This window comes from Phalacrocorax aristotelis, chromosome 3, assembly GCF_949628215.1.
Source record: "Phalacrocorax aristotelis chromosome 3, bGulAri2.1, whole genome shotgun sequence".
Classification (NCBI taxonomy): domain Eukaryota; kingdom Metazoa; phylum Chordata; class Aves; order Suliformes; family Phalacrocoracidae; genus Phalacrocorax; species Phalacrocorax aristotelis.
In genome coordinates this window covers 128834118-128857470 of record NC_134278.1, presented here as the reverse complement: position 1 = coordinate 128857470, position 23353 = coordinate 128834118, and the positions used below count along the sequence as shown (strand labels likewise).

Genomic DNA, 23353 nt, shown 5'->3' with positions numbered 1-23353 from the left:
GCCTTTGTAAATGCTACTCTCTTCCTCCACCCATCAATTTTCCATCAAAATTTAGGGTAAAAAAAAGCATTAAAAAATAATTCATTTCTCCTTGACCATACATGAATATCATAGAGTCATCATTTCTCACCATTTCACATAAAGATGGAATAATCTGAAGGCATCTTGGTGTTAATGAAATCTGGAAAGGCTTTTCTGCTTTCGGTTTAAGATGTGGAATATTACATATTCACCAATGTGTTAAATTACTTGGGTATAAACTGAATTTTAAGTTCAATTTATAATAGTCATTCCGAATGTACACAGGGAGACATCACTGGTGTCAAACTGAGGCCTTAATGCTCTTTTTAGTGCGAAGCAGCTATCAGTGGCAGTTCATCACACCCATTCCCCACGCTGAGACCTCATTTCTACTCAAATTGGTATAAAACGCTTTAGTGTGGATGCGAGTCAGACCTAAAATCCCTGCATTTGCAAGAGAAGGATAATTATACTCCTGTGCATGGAAATTAAACGGAGAAATTACAGAGTTAATTGTAACTGGATGAAGTTTGAGGAAAGATTGGATCACTGGCATGTAGCGCAATCAGAAAAACCTGTAATTTTGCGTGCAGTACTTCCTAAAAGTGGAACATCTTATTTGAGTTCAAGCTGAGCCTCTTATCAAATTCAAGCCAAGCACCAGAAAGCCCAGGTCTTCTGGCTTCAGCTAGCATAAACGCAAGGATCTGCCTTCTCTTCGAGCGAACGCCACAGATGAGTGCTGCAGCCTATTTATCACAAGCTATCCCAGACACCCTTGGAGGTAACGCCTACAATGGTAACGCCTGATTTCCCGTCTGAATTAATACCGATGCATCATTAAGTATTTTGAATTTCTGGTGATTCAAACATGAGACAATAAAAATCCCGAACCACCAAAAAAAAAGGAAGCAGGTCTAAACTAGAATATTTTTAATATGGATGTCTAAAAGCTGTATTAAAAGCTGAATCCTTGAGCAGGTAATACCACCTTGGCTGCATTGTCATGTATCTTTTATGGAGGCTTTAAAATCAGCGTGCCAGGTTTGTGATGTTAGCTGTCTCCCCTCTGGCAGACTCCTGTGCCTAGACTTCATGCTGAAGTAACCATCAGTTCAGCACGGTAAACAAGGCCTGTGATTTAGTGGGTTCCCTTATTTAAATTGTCCTTGTAGAACAGATTTATTGTGCTGCAAAGTTTGGGGGTGTTTATTTGTTTCTTTTAAACCCAGCGAATTTAGTTATTCCGGAAGGAAATCGATCAAGAAAATTAAGGCAACCAAATTATTTCACACATTTCTGAGCATCTGTCAGATATGTGGTTTGTTTTGCATTAGAACAGGTGTACGTAAGGTGATGTGGGAAGAACTGATAGACGTGCTTTGCAATTTTTCATCGCTCCATGTGGCTTTCCAGAGAGAAGAGTACACTTTAAAAGGTGTTTTGAAACGCAGCAGAGATGGATATGTCAGTAAGAAGTGACTAGGAGTTAGAATCATACAAATGGTTGTAATAATGAGATATAAGCAAGAAATAAGGAACTGTTTCTTATTGTAATAATGAGAAATAAGCAAGAAATAAGGAAGTATTTATATTTTAAACCCTGAGGACAACTACCTCCTGTAAAAACGACTATGAAAACCAGTAGGTTATCCATTTCTTGATGACTTGAAATCCAGACTGGATGCTGGGTAGGCTTGGAGTCCAGGCTGGTAGACTAAGCTGTTAAAACCCATTTGCTGCAAACTTCTCAACTCCTTTCCCACCACTGCTGCCCCCTTTCCTAAGGGCGGCAGCTCTGAGGACGTCTACTGCGACCAGCTCCGGCTCCAACTCGGGATAAGGCACTGTCCCTGCCTCCCCCAGCACGCACGGTTTCCCACGCCAGCGTAGGGTTTCTGGAAGGTCTCGTATGAGGTGTTTAAAGCAGAAAGGCTCAAGTTTTTAACCTGAGCCAGGCCGAAGAAGCCCCACACGGCAGCTGAGATGCACGGGCAAGACTCTGTCTGTAGGAAGGGTGCAGCCCCGCACAAGGAACGGCGAGGAGGTGGTGCCGGGGCAGCGCATCTTCCTGCAGGACCTGTCCTTGCTGGGTCGGAGGGGAAGGGAGACGCTGGCTCTGCGGCATGCGAGCGCCTTCTCGCACTTGTGTCCGTGCAGCGTTTGATGATATCACTAACGTGATATCTGGTTCTGCGGTGGCCAAGAAGCAGCGTCTGACAGTGAACCGAGGGTACACAAACGCAGAAGTCAGGCAAAGCTAAAACCCTTGCTTTGCAAGGGAATAATCCGCTGATGTTTATTGCTGTAGTAAACAAAAATGAATCATTAAAGCTGAACTGTGGTACTTGGAAAACATATTGAAAGGGAAAATAATATTGTTTTTGTTAAATCCTTTTTCCGATTGCAGGTTCAGTGAGTGAGAAGCTGCCACAACGAGAAGGTGCTGGAAAAACAGGTAAATATCTCAACTGGCCTTTAAATGGAAGCTCGGATAGCTGTGGGATACATGACGGTGATTTTTCCATAGGTTTAAGTTGTCAGTATGTATTCACCGTGTATTATATATGCATATATAATATGTATCCATGCATACATCCTATTCCTTCTATGTCTGCATTGTAGAAATTTAGGAAATTTATGAGTGTAAATGTATCTCTGTGTGTGCATGTATTTGTCTATATATGCACAGACATTATATTTTTCTAGTTACAGCCCTACAGGGTTCGCTGTTCTGTGTTGTTTGGAAAATAACTTTCCTTCCCATAGCTATACTCTGAAATACTTTCCCATACCGTTTGCTTGCCCTGGAGGACAGATTATTCTGTCTGTCTGATAAGGACAGCACTCTGCAGTCCCCACATCTCAGGAACTGGAGTCCTCGCTTTATTTCCACAGCAATCAGTGCTTGAGTCATCTTGGACCCAGTGCTTTGCTCTATATTGTGATTAATTCATCTGGTGGTTCACATTCATGGCCAGATGATTGTTGTTGTTAGAGATAGATGATGGTGTGTATCCTGTTGGCAGGACAAAATCTGATGTGACTCCAGCATAGCCGGTAGGTCTAAATGAGGGAGATGTCTATGCTTTAAACAAAATTAAAGCTTATACTCTCCAAACACTGGAAAGAATTTGAAATTCAGCTGAAAACAACATACTGAATATTGCCGTCAGTTACAGTGGCGTAAATGAATTTTAAAGTCGCTCATATTCATGCTAATGTTAATGTTTGGTCCACTCTAAATATAACTGAAATATTTTTTTACAGGAAGTTTTGCAGCATTGTAGTATACCCAGCATCTAAATAAACTGTTGTGCTCTTAGGTTAAGAAAATCAGTACTTCTTTAAAGGTTAATAATTACAAAGTACTGGAAAATTGTTCCTTCATGTATTTCCAGACAAACTGTGGGTTCCGCTAACCTTAAGTTACCCATCTGCTTTAGGCCAGGATTTACATTTTCAGCTCGGAACTGACTGAACTATCCCATATATAAAACTTGTCTGGAATCCTTTATTTTTGTTTGTGACTGTGCGGCTGAGCTGCCGAGCCCTGAATGAAAGATCATAGGACAAGGAGCTTAAATGCACACAGTTTATCAAGTCTCCCTTCGCATCACATATATTGATGTCTAAAGTGACACGGTCGCATTTTACTCACGCACTGTTTTTATTCTCCAGCACAAGCCTACAGCACGAAGGGCTGCTGACCCGGTTCCCAGGTGGTCCCTGGCTCTTCTCAGATGCTACTAAATTCCTCTCCCCACCCTTCTTCCAGCCAGTCACCGCTGTGTGCTTTAAATAAAATTGTCAGAGACATCACGACCTATTTAGAGACCATCACAGAGTAGCGACCAGGATCAGCTGAGTTAAAGAGCTGTGCTTTGGCATCAGAGTCAGTGTAGTAAAAATATTTTGTAGCTCAGCTTGAAAGGGGACAGCAGTAGTTTTCAAAATAAGCCCAAACCTCCCTGCTCCTCTTTCCTCTGCGTGTTCCTGTGGAGTAACGAGGGGTGCCTGGACGGGGGTACCTGCCCGTACCGTAACCCAGCCAGCTTGGGCAGGCTCACCACGTTCTCGCTGCTGCAGGGGACGTGCTCCAGACCTTCAAGCGTGGTCTTGAGGACGCTACTCAAGAGGCAGCCTAGCCTTAGCCTGAGACAGTCTCTTCTGCCAAGATGTCTCACACGGGCTCCCAGGGGAAGATGACCTGGTGGGCCATATCCGTTGCATTTCTGCAGCTCGCTTTCTCCGGGTTTTCTAATACTGAAAGGAAATTTCCGGCTGCGGACTTGGGAGGTCGAGAGCTCTGTCTGCAAATTTGCATATTAAATCAAACAGGAATAAAGCTTAAAAGATAATTCCTAATGTATTTTCCCCGGTCCCCCAGTTCCCTCCTCTATCCAAGGAAAATATTCAGACTACCTGAAAAGCGCGGGTGTCGGAGACGGGATCACATCCGTTTCTTTCTGATTCTTAGCTGACTGCAGGACTATGTTCTTGATGACTGAACTCTGATAGAAAACAGAATGGTTTCTCTTTAAATGTACGCACATTGCACTGGTACGCATGCAGCAGCCAGGGAGGCTCATGAAGTTAACCTATAAGCTATCTAATGAACATGAATATGAACTGCTCTACAGCTGTGACTCTCTACTGAACGTTGCTTTGAACAACGAAATGCCATGACTCTTCAGTTTTAACACAAAAGGTTTTTATGGAAACATGATGTGCCTGACACAGGCACACAGAAAATTAATGTGGGGGTCTTCCTGCAGATTAAGGGTGGTTCAGGAGCTGTTGTAGCTCCTGCAGTTCTGAAGTTAATACCTTTTAGATTATACAGATATCCTGTACCAAATGTTTTGTTCATTGATGACCAAAAGCAAACCTTTTTCCTTCTTTTGGGTGAGGATGGGACACACGGCCTGAAGCCAGTTTTGTGACTTGACCATTAAAAACACCGGTTTTGTTTTTAAAAACAAAAATGAAACTGATAAACTGTTTTAAATGCTGCTTGAACGAAGTGGAAGAGACTGATTTTGATTGGGCTGATAATTGCTAAACTTGCAGCATTGTATCTGAATTTCAGGTAATAAGATAAAATGCGTCAAAACCTCAAATTGTGTACCAAAAGATGATTAGAAAAATGTCATTTAAACGCAAAGCCAAGTTTCTGGCTGGGTTCTTGGTAATATTTACCTACTGTAAGCTACCCTCTGAAATTCTGTATCACATACTGATTGGTGTTCTAAAATTGTGTCCTGATTCCCATACGCTAGCATGTCTGATGGCCTCTCTGACATTAATCAATAGTCTTATTCCACCACCCAGAGGACACCGCAAAAATGCCAGCAAAACTAGTGAGAAGCGACAGTCTGTTACGCATCGGAGCAAAGTACCCTGTCATTGCGTGGACATGACGAATGAGCATTCTTAGAAGTCTCCTTGCGCTTTGGTTAAAACATTTTGCAGTCAAAATAAGTTTCTATTGCTGCTGCTTTGGTTTTGTGAAAAGCATGGAGGTTAGTGTTCCACGGCTGCAAATTTGGCTTTACCTGCTCTCAGTATTTACTTGGTGTCTGTATTTGCTGTGAACTAGGTTCCAGAGGGGAAGGTCAGGGTGCCTCCAAACCCTCTGCACGGTTTGCATTAAGACAATATGGATTTACAAAGAACACCTGTGATGGTGACAATAAAATTGAACAGGAGGAGGCTGTTCTGAATTGCACTAACAGGCAGAAACGGGAACTGGTAGTGTGTTGGCCTTAAAGCTGCTGCGCAGTTACCTTCAGTTCTAGCTTCTATGAAAAATACCAGGAAAACAATCTGGAAACTACGTTGGTCTGAAACCCAGTTATGAAACTGCAATAAAAGCTAATAAAACTCTTGCATGGAAGATGCTGTTTATTGCGGATACGTTGGTCTTGGAGCTAACTCCATGCTACAGGAAAATGCAATGCCTGGAAAATATGGTCTAGCAAGGCCTGCTAAGTCATATTTACCCAATATCTGAAGTAATTTTAAATAACAAAAATGTAATAAGGTAAAGATAGACCTTTGGGCACTGCTCTTTCTCACAGAATGCCGACTTAAATAATTTTTCATATCGAATTTTTCTTTTCCAGCGCTTCTTCCACCGTTCTACTGAACCTAAAATTACCCACATCCTCTTACCATTTCTGTAAATTTTCCCCCCTTTTCTTGCAGTAATGGTTGGCAGTGGATGGCTGGAGATGGCGGCCCAGAGGCTGAGAGTTACGCAAACAATATTCCATTTCTTTAATCTGTGACTCTTGCTTGTAGATTCAGCCTGACTGTTAAACAGATCCTGCGGTGCCAAAAGAAACTTTTCTTTCATTTTAAGGTGTCAACACGTCTGCGGCCACTCGTTCACCTCAGACTGCTTTTGCTTTCACAGGTCTTACCCCTTTTATACATTTATGTACTCACCTCTTTAGAAATGCTGATTTGATCAGTTATAATCTATAGTTATCAACTTGCAGCATTAAAAATGAAGATTTACTGTCCAGGGTGACCTGATCACTTCATGCCTCATCAAAGACCCTGCAATCATTTCATTAGCCATAACCTCAAAAGCCGTCCATTTACGGCTGTAGATGTGGTATATCTATGCTGTGTAGTACCTATAAATAGTATTTAAATCATTTTTTGTTTACCGGCCGGGGCTATGTGCAAATCATTAGTATCAATCACGTATGTACACTTATTTAGCTTACTCTCATAATTGTAGTCTCCTTGCAAATCTTTTCCATTCTGAATTCAGATGATGCCTCAGCTCCCGCGCTGGAGACTCAGCCTCAAGGTGATGAAGAAGGTGAGCATCAACAGGAATTTAACAGTGCCGTATGCAATGTCCAAAGCTACCTTAGAGTTAGGGCAACTGCTGGAGCAATTGCAAGAAATTGAAAGGATCTGTACCTTTTTGCAGAGAAAGAGAACAGAGTCTTCACTTACAAGCAACGAATTTCGTGTGATAGTTCTGAGGTGCCGCTGTAGCTAGCAGCAATCAGCTGAGCTAGCGCTAGCTCAGCTGGAGTCTGATATTAGCAATTTTAATTGGCACTACTCAGGGCAGAGTCAGGTTTTAAGCTTGAGCCAGGGTGCAGATTAAAACTGTATGGCCAAATAAAGAAGTTAAAGAGTAAGTTCTGTCCTCAGCATATTGCCTGGGAACGTTAAGGTTGGTGTTTTGCCAGGCTTATTTGCCTCTGGTGAAGTTCAGTGCTCTGTAGATGGAAAGCTCAAGGTCTACGTGCAACGATAGCCCTATATTGTGTCTGCCTTACCACTCGCTGCAAATCTCACAGAATCCGCTCTGAAGTTATTACATACTTTGGGTCCACACTGGGAGATTTTTATTCCAATTAAAGATCATTTTAGCCTGCAAGTATTTATTTCAACCTTTTGTATGAACGGGATAAGGAAGGAGCTATTCATGGCTTTGCATGAATAAAGATTTTAACTGTCCTAATAGAAACCAGTGTGCCCTTTACTTTTGTAGATCTATGTATCGTTAAAGCTAGTCACTTACTATTCAGCTGCTAGGAACTTTTTTAAAAATTGTAACTTTTACAGACTTTCTTCTGTTGTTTTTCCCTAGATATAGCTTCTCGCTATCCTACGTTATGGACTGAGCAAGTAAAGAGTAGACAAAACAAAACCAATAAAAGCTCAGGTAAGAACTTGCCTAGTCCTCACTTTGCAAAGCTCCTGTGAAGACATGCATTAAGCATTATTAAAACTGAAACCATTTAAGTGAAAGCCATTTTAATGACCGTTATGCTTCCACTCTCATCATACGGTAGCGACTTAATGATTTGCACTGTGATGATTTTGTAGGCTCATGCGTCGTATGTTCCTTTTACATGGAAATATTTCTGGCCAGGCTTTGCTAGGTGTAAAGTGACATTACTCCACTAAAGTCTCTGGCTTACACCTGTTTGTAACTGTCAAGGGATCTGACATTTATTCTTTGCATCCTCTTTAATTCTCTGCCTCTCTGTTAGCTGCTTGTATTTTCTTTTTCTTTGGGTGGGTGATGTGTAGCAAGAAGGTACTTGGAAAATGACCGTGTGGGTTGCGTGTGTTTGGTGGTACATCTTAGGAGGCAAACCTAAAAAGAAGCAAACAGAAACTAGCTGTCAGTTAACAGGGAATTGGAAAGGCAGTGTTACCTGCGTTTTTCTACATCACTCGTGCTATATACGGACTGATCGCTAGTTTAGTGTGAGTTAATTATGTTGCCTTTTTTAAAATTGTTGAATTTTGCCCTTACTTTTTTTCCCCAAGCTTCAGAATTGAGCTTTGTAAACCTGGACTAGGAATGCCAGGCAAACGTCCTAAAACCAAAGCCTCTAAAATATTCAGATACTTTCAGTGCTTTGACGGACTATACGTTTTGGTGCCTTCCTCACAGTTCCTTCCTTTCAGTGGAATAACTTGAGAGAACGTCCTTGAGTTTCCTTGTTTCTTTTTCTCTGGAAAAATGTTTAATTTGAAAGGAAACAGTAATGGTACAGGCTATGGCTCAGTAAGTCACCCCAAAACAAACTTCAGATCCAGTGGAAACTGAGGTTGTGCTTTACATGAAGTGCTGTGCTTCAGTATTTTACTGAATGAAGCCCAACAAGATTTAAAAAGACGAGAAATCACGATAAGAAAAAAGACATATCCATACAAAGAGGTTTTCAGAATCTTTTATATAAGCCATTTTTAACACTGAAGCAGTAATTATCAATACTTTTTCCTCTCCTTGATGCTCCAGTAGGCACTTAAGAAGAAGACCTTAAACAGAGTGCAGACAAGTTTGAAGCAAACACTTCCCAGGGTGGAAATTTATTCTGTCATTTGTTTAGTCAGTATTAGCAAGAACAGAATTCCTTTGGGATTTCTGCTGTGTAAAATAGGTGTATAGGAACATGTCACTATTAGGAGCGTTTATTTAATTCTTACAGTGCTAGGGACTAGATCTAAAACAAGAATTCCTGAGTTTGCAATGCAGCTGCTGGAAGCCTAATCTTCAACACACCCAAAAGAATTAGAAAACCACCAAATAAAAGGCGCGTTTATTACTGGGAACTTGTAACCTCCCATCCATCTAAAAACATATTTGCAAATAAGAGAAACCAGAAGCATGGTCTACCTGTCTTACGGTTGCTAGCCCGTGGTGCATTAGCGTGAAAAGCATGATTGCGTTGGATTTGCTGCCGACAGGACTTGCTCACTAGCAGAAATAAGTCAGCAGACACTACGTAGCCAGCTTCGCTTTAATTTGTAGGCACACCTGATGCGCCAGAAGGGACCGCTGCGCGCTCGGCCGTAACTTCTCTTGTATCTGTAATATGGCATCGTCAAGATGAATCGAGGTGCTAAAACCAGTGTCTTCACCAGTTGAGTTAGGCGGCATCTCTCTTCCAGACTCCGAAAATATAACGTGTGTCAGTGACCGTGTATTTATAAGTTGTTTTGACGGCTGAGCCTCACTGATACTCAGTAAACAGGCCTTTTAAGGTCTTGAAAAAATTAGGTTAGTTTTTCCCCTTGTTACCTCGCAGAGTGGTGCCAAGGCTTTTGGGAACATCCACAGAGGACGAACTCCGGGCTGCCCTGTGTACAGAATAGGGAGGGCCTCGGCACCGAATCCACTGCACTGTAAACTAACCACCTTTGGATGGCCAGGCTTCAGTATGAGGGATAAATACAGAGGTCATCTTTACTCAGTTTGCTTAGCAAACTCTGATTCAGACTTGGTCATACAAACACCAGAAAGCTTATTGAAATGCATTTGTCTGAGTAAAATGAGGAGAATTTATGTCTGCATATGAACTGTGTTTATAAAACAAAAGATGAAACCAAATTTATTGATAAATAAACTGGTATTGATAAATTTTCCTTTGTTGTTCTACAGCAACCCAAGTGCCTTCAAAGAAATTCTTCAGGTACAAATAACAGTACGACCTAGGCCTGCCTTTAGGAAATAGCTAAAGAAAAATAATCGTGATAAAAATTTCAGGCAAACTCCAAATACCCTGCTCGGAAGCTGACCGTTCTAGTCTGTATTGCTTTTGTCTTTTCTAGTCTTCACCTGAATATATGTCCTAATATGTCATGGTCATCAAGAAACTTGTTTTGACCTGAGAAATCAACCTCCTTAGGGTAATGCTTTTGGGAGTTAAGGCTCACAAATGAATACATTAAATTTATTGTACTCATCATGAAGTGGTTTGCTTTTGCTACTCTGCAAACGACATGCCAGTTACAATTAGTCAACAAAATCAGCATAAACTTTTAGGTTTTGGAAGGTAGAAAATAATGGCTGGGGAAATTCTAGTTTATATTATTTATCCAGTGCTTTCATTTGATGAAATCAGCCTAAACTAATTTAAGAGTAATGGCATTTGGGAGACTTACAGATGCAGGACATGAAATTACTGGATTACATATCCGTGCTCTAGAATGACTTCTAGTGCATATTCGTTTCGTTGGTTCAGAGAAATAGGCCTTCGCTGCTCCCTAAAGGCATTTGTAGGGTGTTATTTAGCCTATTAGCTTATGATGACAAAATGTGACTGCTGGCAAAGAACCCATCAACATCGGGTCATGTAGCAATAGCTCTGTTTAGAGTGGCTTTGGGTATAAACATCTCCATTTTAGCTCTTTTTGTATGTTGAAGATGATTTTCAAAATTGTTTAAAAGACCTTTTCTTTCCAGAATTAGAAAAAAAAAGTATGCATCTGGTTGCTAAAGTAGCATTTGCTGAGTTTGCCTAGGTGCCTTTGCAGGTATTTTGCAAATTTTTTGTTTCTCCTGGATTTCTTTGTACCCCCACACTCCTCTTTTCTTCCTCCATTTCACAGAAAACATTGCGGGTTTGCCACATCAGACTGACAAAAGTAAGAATTATAGCAACAGCCATCAAAAATAAGCAGAAATGCATTGAAAAGACCAAACATGGGACTGTTTGCGCTCTATTAAGACGTCAAAAGGAACAGCCTACACGCTGTGTGTGAGCTGTCTGTATGTGACCTCGGTGTCACACTCCTGCCGCGGTCTGCGGAGATGCAGCCGGTGCGGTCGATGGCGCCCGGAGAGCGCTGACTAGTTTGGGTCTCTACCCTGTACGAAGGTAGCCGTGCTTTAGATGAACTCCATCCTACCCCAGTATCAGCTGAAAACCCGGGTAGTATTCTTTCAGAGCTTTTCTGTTTTGTAAAGCGGACAGCGGGTTTTTTGCCCTGAAGAAACGGGTTGTTTTGGACTATGTCCCCAGCAGTTGCCAGTTACTGTAGCCTCAGGGCAAGGCGCGACCTCGCTGCGGGTGGAGAACACTGCTGGCGGTGCAGATCATTGCCCACCGCCTGACAGGGAGAACGCACTTCCCCAAGGAGAGCTCAGGTTGGCCTGTAGGTCGCTCTGGTTCCCCGTGCTACGCCTGCTCTGCCAGCACCTTATACCCCTGTGGGATTCTTTGGAACCAAATGTGACATCTTTCAGAGGGTGTTTGCCCTTTCCTGAGTTCGAGTATAGGCAAAGGAAGGGCAGTTTTATCCTTTTCACAGTGGCCAGTGAAGCTTAGGATTCGTTTTGTTAGCTTGAATTTAAGAGCCAAAGTTTTGTAATAGTTTGTTGTGGGAGTACTTCCACGAAAAATAAATAGGGTGAGTTTAACTGATAATATAGTTAATGTTAAAAAAAAAATCTTAAAGTACCGAGCAATATCGAAGTAGATTCTGTAGACCACAGAAATGAGAATAAATAATAATCATTATAAAATCTCATTAATTTAACAAATGCAGGATGCAAAAAGTCATCCATAATCTGGAATATACTTACATATGTGCTGAAGGTCTCTAGAGATTCTGGTGATAATATAAGTGAAGTTAGAAGAGCCAGGGTTAAATAACGCATCATTGGCTAAGGCAGTACGGTTTCACGTCCTTACTATTCAGTTTTATACTCTTATTATTAATACTTTTATATCCCATTTCCTTAAAGATTGAATAGTGTGGCATTATTAGCCACACTATTATATTATATATTATACATTATACATTATACATTATACATTATACATTATACATTATACATTATATATTATATATTATATATTGTTATATGTTATATATCTTATATTAGAATTTATATGTTCATTGATCAGTTGTGCAGTTTATTTAATGAACATTGTAAAGTGATTGAAAAACTGGTGTTTGTTTTGTTGATTATCTGGTATGGGTGGCAAATTAGAAGGCAGGAAGAAATGGTTGCATTTCTTTGTACTTCAGTGAGCTTGACCTTGATTCATGTGTTAAATTTTAAACACATGAAATGAGTGGGTAGAAATTCAGGGCCCCTGACAGTCAGTGGCAGAACTCCCAGACAGCGGTTGAACAACCATTCATACTCCGACTACCCGCTACGAGTTCACCCAGTAGTTCACATTTCGTCTGGGTCAGGCACAGGCACGTGGTGCAGTGCTTGCGCCAGCTTCGTGCTTTCTGCCAGCCTTATGCTTATGTGCTTTCAGCAGGTGCTGGAGGACAGGCCATACGTGATCCAGTATAACAGAGGGTCAGCTCAGCAGAAACCCCGTGCTCGCATAAAGCCTGCTGAGGCAGGGTCAGGCTGTCAAATCTTAACACCTCTATGCAAGGAGCAGTGGGTCATGTGACTAAGACATTTTTTCATCCAGAACAAAGAATCCTAAATCAGAATTCATTGTCTCCTCCAACTATGGCTTTAGTGACTTCAAGAGTGCCCATATTTAAGCCACCGTACCTGGATACTCTGCTAATGTAGAATGGTCTTCAATTTCACTTTTGGCTTTGGCTAAGCACACGCATGAAAGGAACACATAGCTTTTTATTGAACTTTCTGATACAACAGCGTAATGTTTTCACAGAATCACAGGATCACAGACTGGCGGGGGTTGGGAGGCACCCCTGGAGCTCATCCCGTCCCACCCCTGCTGGAGCAGGCACCCCCAGAGCAGGGGCACAGGGCCGCGTCCAGGCGGGGGGTGAATGTCTCCAGGGAAGGGACCCCACAGCCTCTCTGGGCAGCCTGTGCCCCTGCTCTGGCACCCGCACAGGGAAAGGGTTTGTCCTCATGTTCAGGTGGAGCTTCCCGTGTTCCAGCTTGTGCCCGTGGCCCCTTGGCCTGGCGTTGGGCACCACTGAAAAGAGCCCGGCCCCATCGTCCTGACACCCGCCCTACAGATATTTATAGGCATTGATGAGATCCCCCCTCAGCCTTCTCTTCTCCAGGCTGAACAGACCCAGGTCTCTCAGCCTTTCCTCCCAAGGGAGATGCTCCAGCCCCTGATCCCCTTGGCAGCTCTGCCCTGGCCTTGCTCCAGCAGCTCCCTGCCCTTCTTGACCTGGGGGGCCCAAAGATGCTGCCATTTATTGCTGCCATTTTACCACAGACCGTCAGTTTCAAGGCTTTAAAAATCTGTTACAAGAGTTCATCTGTTAGCCCCAGAAGGCTTGTTCTGACAGGAGTTTCATTCTCAAAATGCCATCTGGGAGAACAATGAAGTGCACGTACAGTAATGTATTATAGACTGGCTGCAGATGCAAATGGAAACAGTTAGTATAACAGCTACTGTGAATACATTTTTAATAGACAAAAATAGCGAATTTAAAGTGACAATGTAACTAGCAATTACGTGTCAGTGTCTGTACCAAATAGTCGCTGGCATTTATTTGTCCGTATAGTCTGAATCTGTTGGCAGAGTCTGGCAGCAAGACTGTAATGTGACAGAGTGCCATTCTGAGATTTGAATGCAGTTTTTATTGCCTTGCCATCTGAGTGATTTAAAGCATTTGTACATACGAGTTTTTTCTCAAATGGCAGCTGTGTTGGTTGTCAGTGAGGTTTGTGTTGTGCTAGAGTGCTTTGTTCTGTTTCTCAGAGGTGGTTGCTCCAGTGGGATCCCTGTGCACTGATCATTCCCTGAAAGCCACCTTCTTACAAAGGACCGAGACGAACCTTGTTCATACTCCAATGTTCGTGTTCATTCCAAACTGATCCTGGCTAATGTCCTCCTGCTATGCCTATCCTGGCAGAACTCAGCCCTGAAGTTAAAAAAGGCTGCATAAAAAAAAAAAAGTAGCATTTCCTTTCAGTGGAAATAAATGTAAGAGTGTGTGCCAATGTGCCCAATCACATCAATTCTAACAGCCATTCCTCTCAAAGCATAGGAAAATAAGTAACTTACAGACAGGAAAATGAGTAACAGCTCAGTGACTTTGTATTTATTCTCATTAATTGTTGCATTTTCCAGATGTTGCTTTTAATATTGACTGAAGATAAATTATGTGTGGTTGAAGATGTGCGAGCTAGCAAGAAAAAACTAAGATCCAGTTGCTCGTTCCCAGTTACATATTTATTCCAAATTAATTAGTAGTTTTCTAGAGCTATTTTGAATTAGGCTTATTTAGCAATGTGAAGATTTGAGATATGAAACCGGTTATAGCAGGAGGAGATCAAAATGGATAGCATAACAAACTGGGAAAAGAAGGTGGAAAAGGGGGAAGAAAGTGCTTTAAAGGCTTGTGGCCTCCAATTTTCAGCAGGGATTCCTAGTAGGTCATGTGCTGGCCTGCAGAACCAGTCCTCCATTCTCAAATTTGCTGTATTCAGCATTAAAGGAGGGACAGATGAGGACTTTAAAATACGCACTTATGTCCAAAGAGTCTTACTCACTCTGAACGCATTGCGCCTATATTGGACACTCAGAAATTGAGTTTAAATGAGTATAAAAAGTAGATTTGCATAGGAAAATAGCCTGAGTAGGAGTGGTTCATTAATTTCAAACCACTGAATTACACAGGAAAAACAGTGGGTTTTTTCCCCGTTATTACCTCATTTCAGCCTCAAAGACAGTGTTTCCTTCCAACAACTGGTGAGGTACCAGCCGCACCCAAAGATGGGATTTGCATTCCCAAACTTGTGTTGTAAATACAGCCATTAGCTGTCGCAGGAGAAGCCAAGAGCATGCGAATACGTTGCTGAAATATAGGCATCTTGTGCCTTCCTATGGCCTGGGGTACCTGCTACCTGCATGGGCTAGGAGATACGGCAGCCTACTGGTAACCTGTGGTGTTCTGGCATGTAGGTTTAGGAGTCCACAGTGCCTGAAATGGCATTGAACTGAGCTCTAAGAGCCTCAACTCAAGCCATGAAAGGAAAGTAGAAGGCAGAACTACGGATTTGAAATAACTCTTTACACATATAAATTGGCTGTTAAGCCTGCCCATGGATTCTGCCTGTGGGAGCTCAGTCCATTACAAACGGGCAGTCAGTCTCTGCCGAATTTTGGACAAGTTCAAATCCAGATATTATTAATGGGAACTTCATAGCTCGGGCTCATCTGCAGGTCAGTTCCCTACACAAGAAAAGGCCCTGGCATTTTTTCATGACATCTACAGGTGAAGTCTGGATGTTTTGCGACGGGCACGGGCACAGATCTGGCTTTTGGGCCTTGTAAAATTTGTGGGTGCTGGAAGACATCAGTGGGTAGAATATTTGTTGTCTGGCCTGTTATCTCAGCAAGTTGCGCATGGAAGATAAAAAGAAATGCATTGTGAGGAAGTTAAGTAAGAAAACCTGATACAGAGGAGGACTGGAAGCTTTCAGGCCAACAGTCTTATGGCCTCCTCAGACTCTTTGGAATGGCTCTGGTTGCTAACTCACTAAATTTTGCCTTTAAAGTTCCTGAACGAACTCAGTTCTTTGGAGTGAACAATAATTTGTGATTTGTATTTTACTGTAAAAACAGCATTGTTAAGACACTGTTTGGGAGGAGATGTGTGAGGCACTGTCACGTCTTGTTATATCCCCTACTGTTTTATTTTTAAATATTTTGAAGAGTAGGAGATAGTTCTCTTTTCTTCTCTTCCATTTTTTTTGGTTATTTTTCTGTCAAGAAACGGAATAGCTTCAGAGCAGTATTCTTTCAAAACGCTGGTTTCAAGCTACTCCCTGGCAGCTGAGAAACTGGTGGCTTTGAAACTATGGATTGTTCACACCATTAGGGTCAATCAGTAAGTGATTGACTTGGTTCCTGATGGAGAACTTTGTCTTACCTTTCAGTAGCAGTTTTTAATGATATACTAATCTTGATTTAGCTGTTACACGAGAGAACACGCTCCTCACCTGTGAAGAAAAAGTGCTCTTTATATGGTTTGGTCCTCTTGCCTTGCCTTGCCTTGCCTTGCCTTGCCTGTCCTAAATTGGTAAAGGAAAATTACAGTTTTCTTTCAGTTCTTTCAGCCTCTTCCAAGAGATAAAACTTTCCAGACCTCCCCACAGTGCTTGTATATTACAATACATTCTTAATTTGCAGGCTGCTGGATCATGCTTATTATAGTACTGTACTATCTTTAATAATCCTTTCCACAAGCATTTTCATTTATCTTCATTTTAATTTTACATATTAGTTCAAAACCTTTATAAAGATCAAGCACTGACATTTCCAGTTTTTAACTCCCACTACAGCGGAATGTCCTCCCATCCTAAACCGTTAAGAAAAAACAGAGTTCTGTTTTACATCCAGTTGATGCTCTTTATGCTCAGGATGTTCCAGGGTTTTACTGGACCCCCACTGTGGGGGAAAAAAGAAAAGGAAAAAAGAAAAACCAGAAAAGATCTGGTTTATGCAATGTTGCTAATTTCTATTTTACTGCATGTGTTAAAATTTGATGCCAAAAGATAGTAATCTTTCCTGACCATTTTTAATTATATCACGTTACTTTCTGCAGCAAGGAAATTACAAGTCCTGCTTGAAGTTCTCCTTTAATTTTTAGACATGCACTCCCCCACCTACCCGTGGCTTTCCACAGTTTACCAGCCATCAGATTGCATAATCATAAAAGCATCAATAAGCTTCATAAATCCTAAGATGGATGTCAGACTAACAGTCTATATTTTAATGACAGATGCAAAAAAAAAAAATAAATCACGTAAATCCTATTAGTGCACCGAAACATATTGGACTAGATCATATCTTAAGACATAATCTTTCTGGGCAATAGGTAAATCTTCCAGTCAAGGCAGTCGGGATCTGGCTAGGGCTATACTATGTTTGCTGGGTGGTATATAGAAGATAGGTCTTCCAAATTTTGCAGGCAATTAGAAGCCTAACAGGGTTGACAGTAAGAGCTGCCAGGCCTTCCGTCATTATCCCACCGAGCTGATAGTTAGGAGAAAATGTCCATGTTCCACGCAGAGATGCCTCCCCTTCCCTGCCCACCCCCAGCCAACAACCCTAAAAGCAATGAACGTAGATGGTAGCTTTTGTATACCTTTGTCAATACAGTAAAAGCAAATTTTTTCTTGATTCTGATGCACTCTCCGGGGCAAGAGGCCCATGTCAAGTGTGAGCATATAGAATTAAGCATCTAAATTTGCAAACTGGCATCTAGACAATGGTCCTGGGTTTTATTTCTGAAATATTAAGAATCCAGTACTACTTTTGAGTTCAAACCAGTAAAAAAATATATATTACAAAATGCTCTGAGACGCATATTTTCAAAACTTCACTAAATTGGTGGTTATGCTCTTAAACAAAAAGAAACCCCGTTTGGAATATAGATGGTGAAGAAAGTTATTCCATCACTCCAAGGATTCCACCAAACTCCCTCCTACATTCTGCAAGGTTAAGAACTCCTTATGTCTCAGCTGTGAGCTGATAACAACTCTTGAAAATGCTAACATTAAGAAAACCAAAGTTTTAAGTTTCATTCTTAATTTTAATCACAGTCATGCCACTTAATCTTCTGGCAAGATGATTCTGGTTTTATAAGACAGACCAGACTGTTCTGAGGAAAGCAATTTTCTCTTTCTTCCATGAGGATGGGTCAAATGACCAACTGTCCACCTTTCCAATAACTGAGTAAGAAGGGTTTTTAAAAGAGCCAAAAGTAGTTATGGCAAAATATTCCCTAGTTAATACCTTATGTGAACTGTGGAATTCTACCCCTTGATTTGGCCATGTTTTGCACAAAAAAACTCCTGACTGCTGTTAATGGAAATACGGACCAGGAAAGGACCCTGTAGCCATGTAACATGAATCAGCCATGGTGGCTGGAGGCAAAGTTTTACCTCAGTTTCCTGACATGTACATTTCTGGCAGTCTGAATTCATTTCTAGATGTTCCCTGGTAGATCAGGTTATTGGCAGTCACAGTGGTTTAAATTTGGAGGGGTTTTTAATGGGATGATTTATCACATATGACTTCCAACTTTCTTATTTGCCAGACCATGTTTCTCTGAACAAACTCCCTGAAAAGATTGACAGCTCATGTTACAGTTCATGCGTTGCTTAATTATTTTCCAATAAATTCTTGGCTTTTTCCTTTTTCATTGCCATGTGATGCAGGAACTTTTTGAGGCTTCATCGATAATGTTAGCGTTTTCCATTTGGTACAAAAGCAAGAGAAACTAAACTCCCACGGGGACTTCGGGGGGAGGAGTGGAATTCACTCCAAAACCTGTGCGGTGACCACGTGTCTGCAATGCAGCTATTGCATCAGTCCAAGCCTTTACTGCAGCATCTGCTTTCGGGGACTGTGACGGTCCTAGGTTGATGCTGTCGTTCATGGATCCTTTCCCCTAGCCTGCCCTTAATGCAATACACTGGCTTTTCTGTTTGGGACCGGTGTCAGGTCTCCTTTCCATGAAAAGCCACACCAGGGGGTCATAATTGGCACAAGGGAACTTCTTTGAGTCAAATTACATTGCTCAAGTATGTAAAACCACTTTGAGATCTGTTCAGCTGCAGGACGCTGTATATACCCCAAGTATTGTTTCATTTACTGGCTTGCTTTCCTCTTCACTCCACCCTGTCCATCATGCTCTGTCCTCTCTCACAGCAGACTGTTCCAGATAAATGCTAGACCCTATGTTTTCCCTGCACTCTGCACTGCCTAGAAATAACATGAACTATTGTTGCCATAATGCACTAGACTTCTGTGTTACTGGAGAAGAAGCAGTGGTTGAAGAGACAGACCACTGTTTTTCATTAAGCTGTTTTTAATACCTGTTTTAGTTTAAGAACGGCAGGCCAAGTATCTGCATTCAACCACAAATAAAACTCTGTTTAAATAAGATTAAGGCTGTAAATTAAATTTCAGATCTTAAATTCTCTTGGTGCATTACAAAACACAAGAGAAAAGAGAGGGCAAAGCTTAATGTAGCAAACTGGTTGAAAATGCAGCCTTCACTGGAAAAAAAAGACTTCTTAGGTCTAACTTTTTGTGAAAAGATATGCATTTTAGCTAAAAAATTGTATTTTCAGGATGAAAATTCAAGCAACAAAAGGAGCCATCAAAGAGCTGAATAGCTTTGGCTCAAAACTCGAAATCTTGATTGGCCATTGTAATGCCTTGTGGGACCTCTAATTGTGAAACTTCAGTAGTTCCCTCTTTTTCAGGGCCCAGGGTGCTTAGGCTGACTGTACATGCAGGACATGATGGGCTCTTCACTTTAAAAACTCAGAGATACCTCACAAAACTTGTAAGCATCTTGGATTTTGTGGTTCTCTGGGAAGGTCAACACAAACAAACAACTTGTTGTGTGTCTTTGTTTTTGTTTTTGGTGGGGTTTTTTTCCCTCTCATTAAAAATCACATTTTTTGTGAAAAGCAAACATTTTGAATGAAAAACATCTTTTCATTTAAAGACCTGGTTTTCCACCAAAGACAGTTACAATGAAATTTTTCAGCCAATCCTATTACAGTCATAATAAGCTATGAAAAAATGTCTATTATTGCCACTTAAACGGTGGATTACCTTGTGCCATTTTTTTTCAGGTGAGATCTTAATGTTATTTAAACTTACCACTTTTATTGTCCTTCAGTGAATAAAGACAACTTATCAAAAGGAAAGGACTTTTATTGTCCTCTATTTGGATGCCTGCTTAGATGCAGCTTTGTTGGACTAGAACGCATTATAAAACCATGAAGCCCTCAAATGTGGGTGACCCATAATGCCCTTGAATTGTTTTCCAGTGCACCCAGTTCGATCGGGGCAACAGACTGGTTGGTGTTTGGTCTGGGAGCAGAGGAGTATAAAGTCAAACGAACACCTCTTGTGCCTCCAGAAGCTGAGAGACAATTTTGGCATGAAAGTAGAAAATAGTTTGAGGTTGCAAGATGTGTCCAGGTTCAAACCATCGGAAGGGCTGTCTGCAATGCTCCCTCTCAGGCATTCGGCCCAATTCTCAGGCCTGGATTGAGGCAAACTCCCGTCAATGTAAGGGCTGACAAGGGCTGATCCCTTCTGATTGTGTTTACTTATCATTTAATGAATTCATCCACAGACTCTGTTGCAATGGAGACCCTTAACAGAGGCAGGGGGGTGATTATTTGCAGAGGTTTATGACCATCACACTCTGTCACGGTGCACTTCACCCTCCTTTCACAGCAGCACTGTGCCCAGTTATTCTGGCTGGAAAGGAGGTAGGGGCCCTTCCCCTTGGTTTACTTGCCTAATTGGTTTGGGGAGCAGAAATGTATGTAACTTCTGATCTTGGATGTTTCCTCTTGGACTTTCACAGAACTCCCACCGTGTAGCTAAAGCCGTAATCTCAACAGCCCTTACTGCCTGAAGGTAATGAGAGTCATCGTTCTCAGTGCTCTCCTGTTTGGCTCAATAAAGGCTACATCCTGCCTAGCTTAAGAGACTTAGTCCACTAAGTCAGTCTAACTTAGTCACTAACTATAGTGACTAACATAGTCACTAAAACACTAACTGTACTGTTCCTGAAGTTTCTAATCAGGTTTAAAAAGCAATTTAAGATCATTTTTAGGACATGATTTTTAGTTCCTTTGAGTTGATACAGCAGAGAAGCAGCAAAGCCAAAAATATCAGTATAAATGTCAGTGGTTTGAAAGGTCACTTCTCCCCCTTTCCCTACCAACATCCCAAGTACGAAACAGTGACTTCTAATGTAGTCACACATCCTGTAGTTCATCCCTTTAACTAAACAGTCCAATATAATAATAGCAAATGACTGTAGGAGGAGATGGGTTAGTTTCAGCAGGCATGAAGCCTCATTGTACTCAGAGCAGCATAAATAGGAGTGACTCCACTGCTGTTAGAAGGGTAATGCCACAGGAAGCCTTACGAGGAGAGAAGAGATTCAGGCCTGGAGGGGTTTTTTTGTAGTTTTCTTTTACTTTTCCTCTAAATGGGGACATTAGTGGTGCAGGACTGGTGACGGTGTTACTGCCTCTCTTGGAAACACAGTGCACACTCATTTCTTTATGTAGCTGGTCTGTGGTGTATCAGTCTGCTGGATCAGTGATAGCAGGACAGTCCACCCCAATCCTGCTGCTATTGCGTTGCTGGGATTTCTCTCAACTTTAATGGATGTGCTGTCAGCACAAGAGCTCAGCTACTCCACTCGTATTGCTAGCTGAAAGAGTGAACAAAGTACTGTCTCCTTATTACCTTTCTGTACAGCTTCATTCCCTCCAGATGAGGTGATGTGTTTTGCACATTGAAGTCATAGTCGGACGCTTTGAATCTTCATTGATACCTTCATGCATGTCGGCGAATATACTGTCACAAAACTAACCACGGTGCTAGCCTCCAGGTTGTCACGGTGCAGTCACCTTTTCAATACACTTGTCAAAATGAGCCTGGGTGACTTTTATAGGGAGCATCCCCTGTCCACAGCAAGGGCAGAGGAAAAATGCCTTGCTTCAGTCCTTTCTGTCCCCCATACCATTGAGTAAAAAAGTCTGCGGGTCAGAATACTGTCTGTAAACCTAATTCACCTTTATTCATAGTCTCTGTTATCTCTAGCATAATTAATCATCCTCACTTTTGCCTGCACACACAGAATTCCCTTTCTTTGCAGCCTGCTTTCCCTTCTGACAATACCTGATCTTCACTGCATATTCCTCAGTTTTTGCCTAGGTATCGTTCTTCAGTCTCAAATGCTTTCTGTTTTTGTTTTAGGCTTTTCTTGTAACATTGATTTCTCATCTCTCTCATCCTCCACCTTATCTTTTCGACTGTTGCAGCCAAAGGCATTAACTGGAACCCTTATGAGGAGAATAACCAAGGAATAAAGGCTGTAGATCATCCTATGCATTTGCAGACTGTCTTCTGAAAATGCAGTGACTCCAAAACCGAGCTGAGAGTTCATAGGAGCAAACAGATGAGCAGTGCAACAAGACAGGAGAGAGGGTTTGATTTCTAGATTGAGTAAGCGTATCATTACCTATCTATGTAGGATTTCAGACACCATTTCAGGGATACCTTGTTCAGTTGTGGTATCTGCGCTGCACGATACTGAAGTATACCAAACTGGGGGAGCAAGGAGGTGTTTGATCCTAAAGCTAGTGGAGTACATTTTCAGCATTAATCCAGTGCTTTTCTAGGTAAGAAGGCTTCCATAGTCAAGGCTATGAGTTTTTTGTGGAAGTTCATTTGCATTTTTCAAATAAAACTCAATGCAAGTGTCATAACATCAACACTGTCAGTCTGAAAGACCAGTGCTCAGATTCTTGGCCTATATTCTGTGCCAATTTTACTTCCTCAGGATGTCCTTGGGGAGACTTAAGCACCCTACAAAGTATTGCATGCGAAAGCATCTGACATCAGCTACTGCGGAGAGACAGCGTGGTTTCATTGCTTACATTCGGGGCAGCGAGTCAGGAACTCCAGGGCTCTGCTTCTGGGAGGGCTGCTGCAGTCTGGAGAGATCAGTGCAAGCAGAAGTTTCAGTAGAGAGATGGTTGAACGTCTAGTACAGGGCTACTGAATACAGTAAGGAGCTTTACAGACTTCTATAGTATAGGAGGTGGAAGTGAAGAAAAATGTGTTGTACTTACCAGTAGAAACAGCTGCATTTCTCTAAAGGAAAAGCCTTCTTTCAGTTTCAATTTTGCATCTAGACTTCCTGCCGTTTTGATTTGTTTGCTGGTTTCTTTGTTTCAGTCATGTAAATCATTTTTCCTTGCAACTGATTGACAAATGCCAGGATTCCCCCCTTCCCTTCTGCAAACCGTACTTGCCATTGCACGGTTGCGATAAATATACATGTAGAACAAAGGCAAAAAGAGGATGCCCGTGACTTTGGTGCCAGAGAGACCCCGTGTCTTCCCCCCCATGTTACCCTTATGTAAATTAGCCTACACGTCTGAGGCAAAATTTCTGCTAATCAGTGGTACTTGCTATGGGACTGTTCTGTAGTTATTCGCAGGTGTGACCCGAGGCAAGAAGGTTTGTAGATATTCAGGCTTTTCCACTCTGCTTTAGCCTGTGTTTGTTCCCCCTGATTGATGAAAACAAGT

General features: G+C 41.7%; 1 protein-coding gene across 8 annotated transcripts in view; it reads left to right on the top strand.

Moving 5' to 3' along the window:
• SMOC2 (SPARC related modular calcium binding 2) overlaps positions 1–23353 on the top strand; it is a 149049-nt gene that overhangs the window by 66963 nt on the left and 58733 nt on the right. For 4 of the 8 annotated variants that reach the window (XM_075089574.1, XM_075089580.1, XM_075089575.1 and 1 more), the window contains exons 5-7: positions 2432–2479; positions 6776–6859; positions 7646–7720. In XM_075089574.1, the coding sequence (XP_074945675.1) occupies positions 2432–2479; positions 6776–6859; positions 7646–7720 (207 nt within the window). The remainder of the gene's footprint in view (positions 1–2431; positions 2480–6775; positions 6860–7645; positions 7721–23353) is intronic. The other 4 variants (XM_075089576.1, XM_075089578.1, XM_075089579.1 and 1 more) reach the window with 1 other exon arrangement.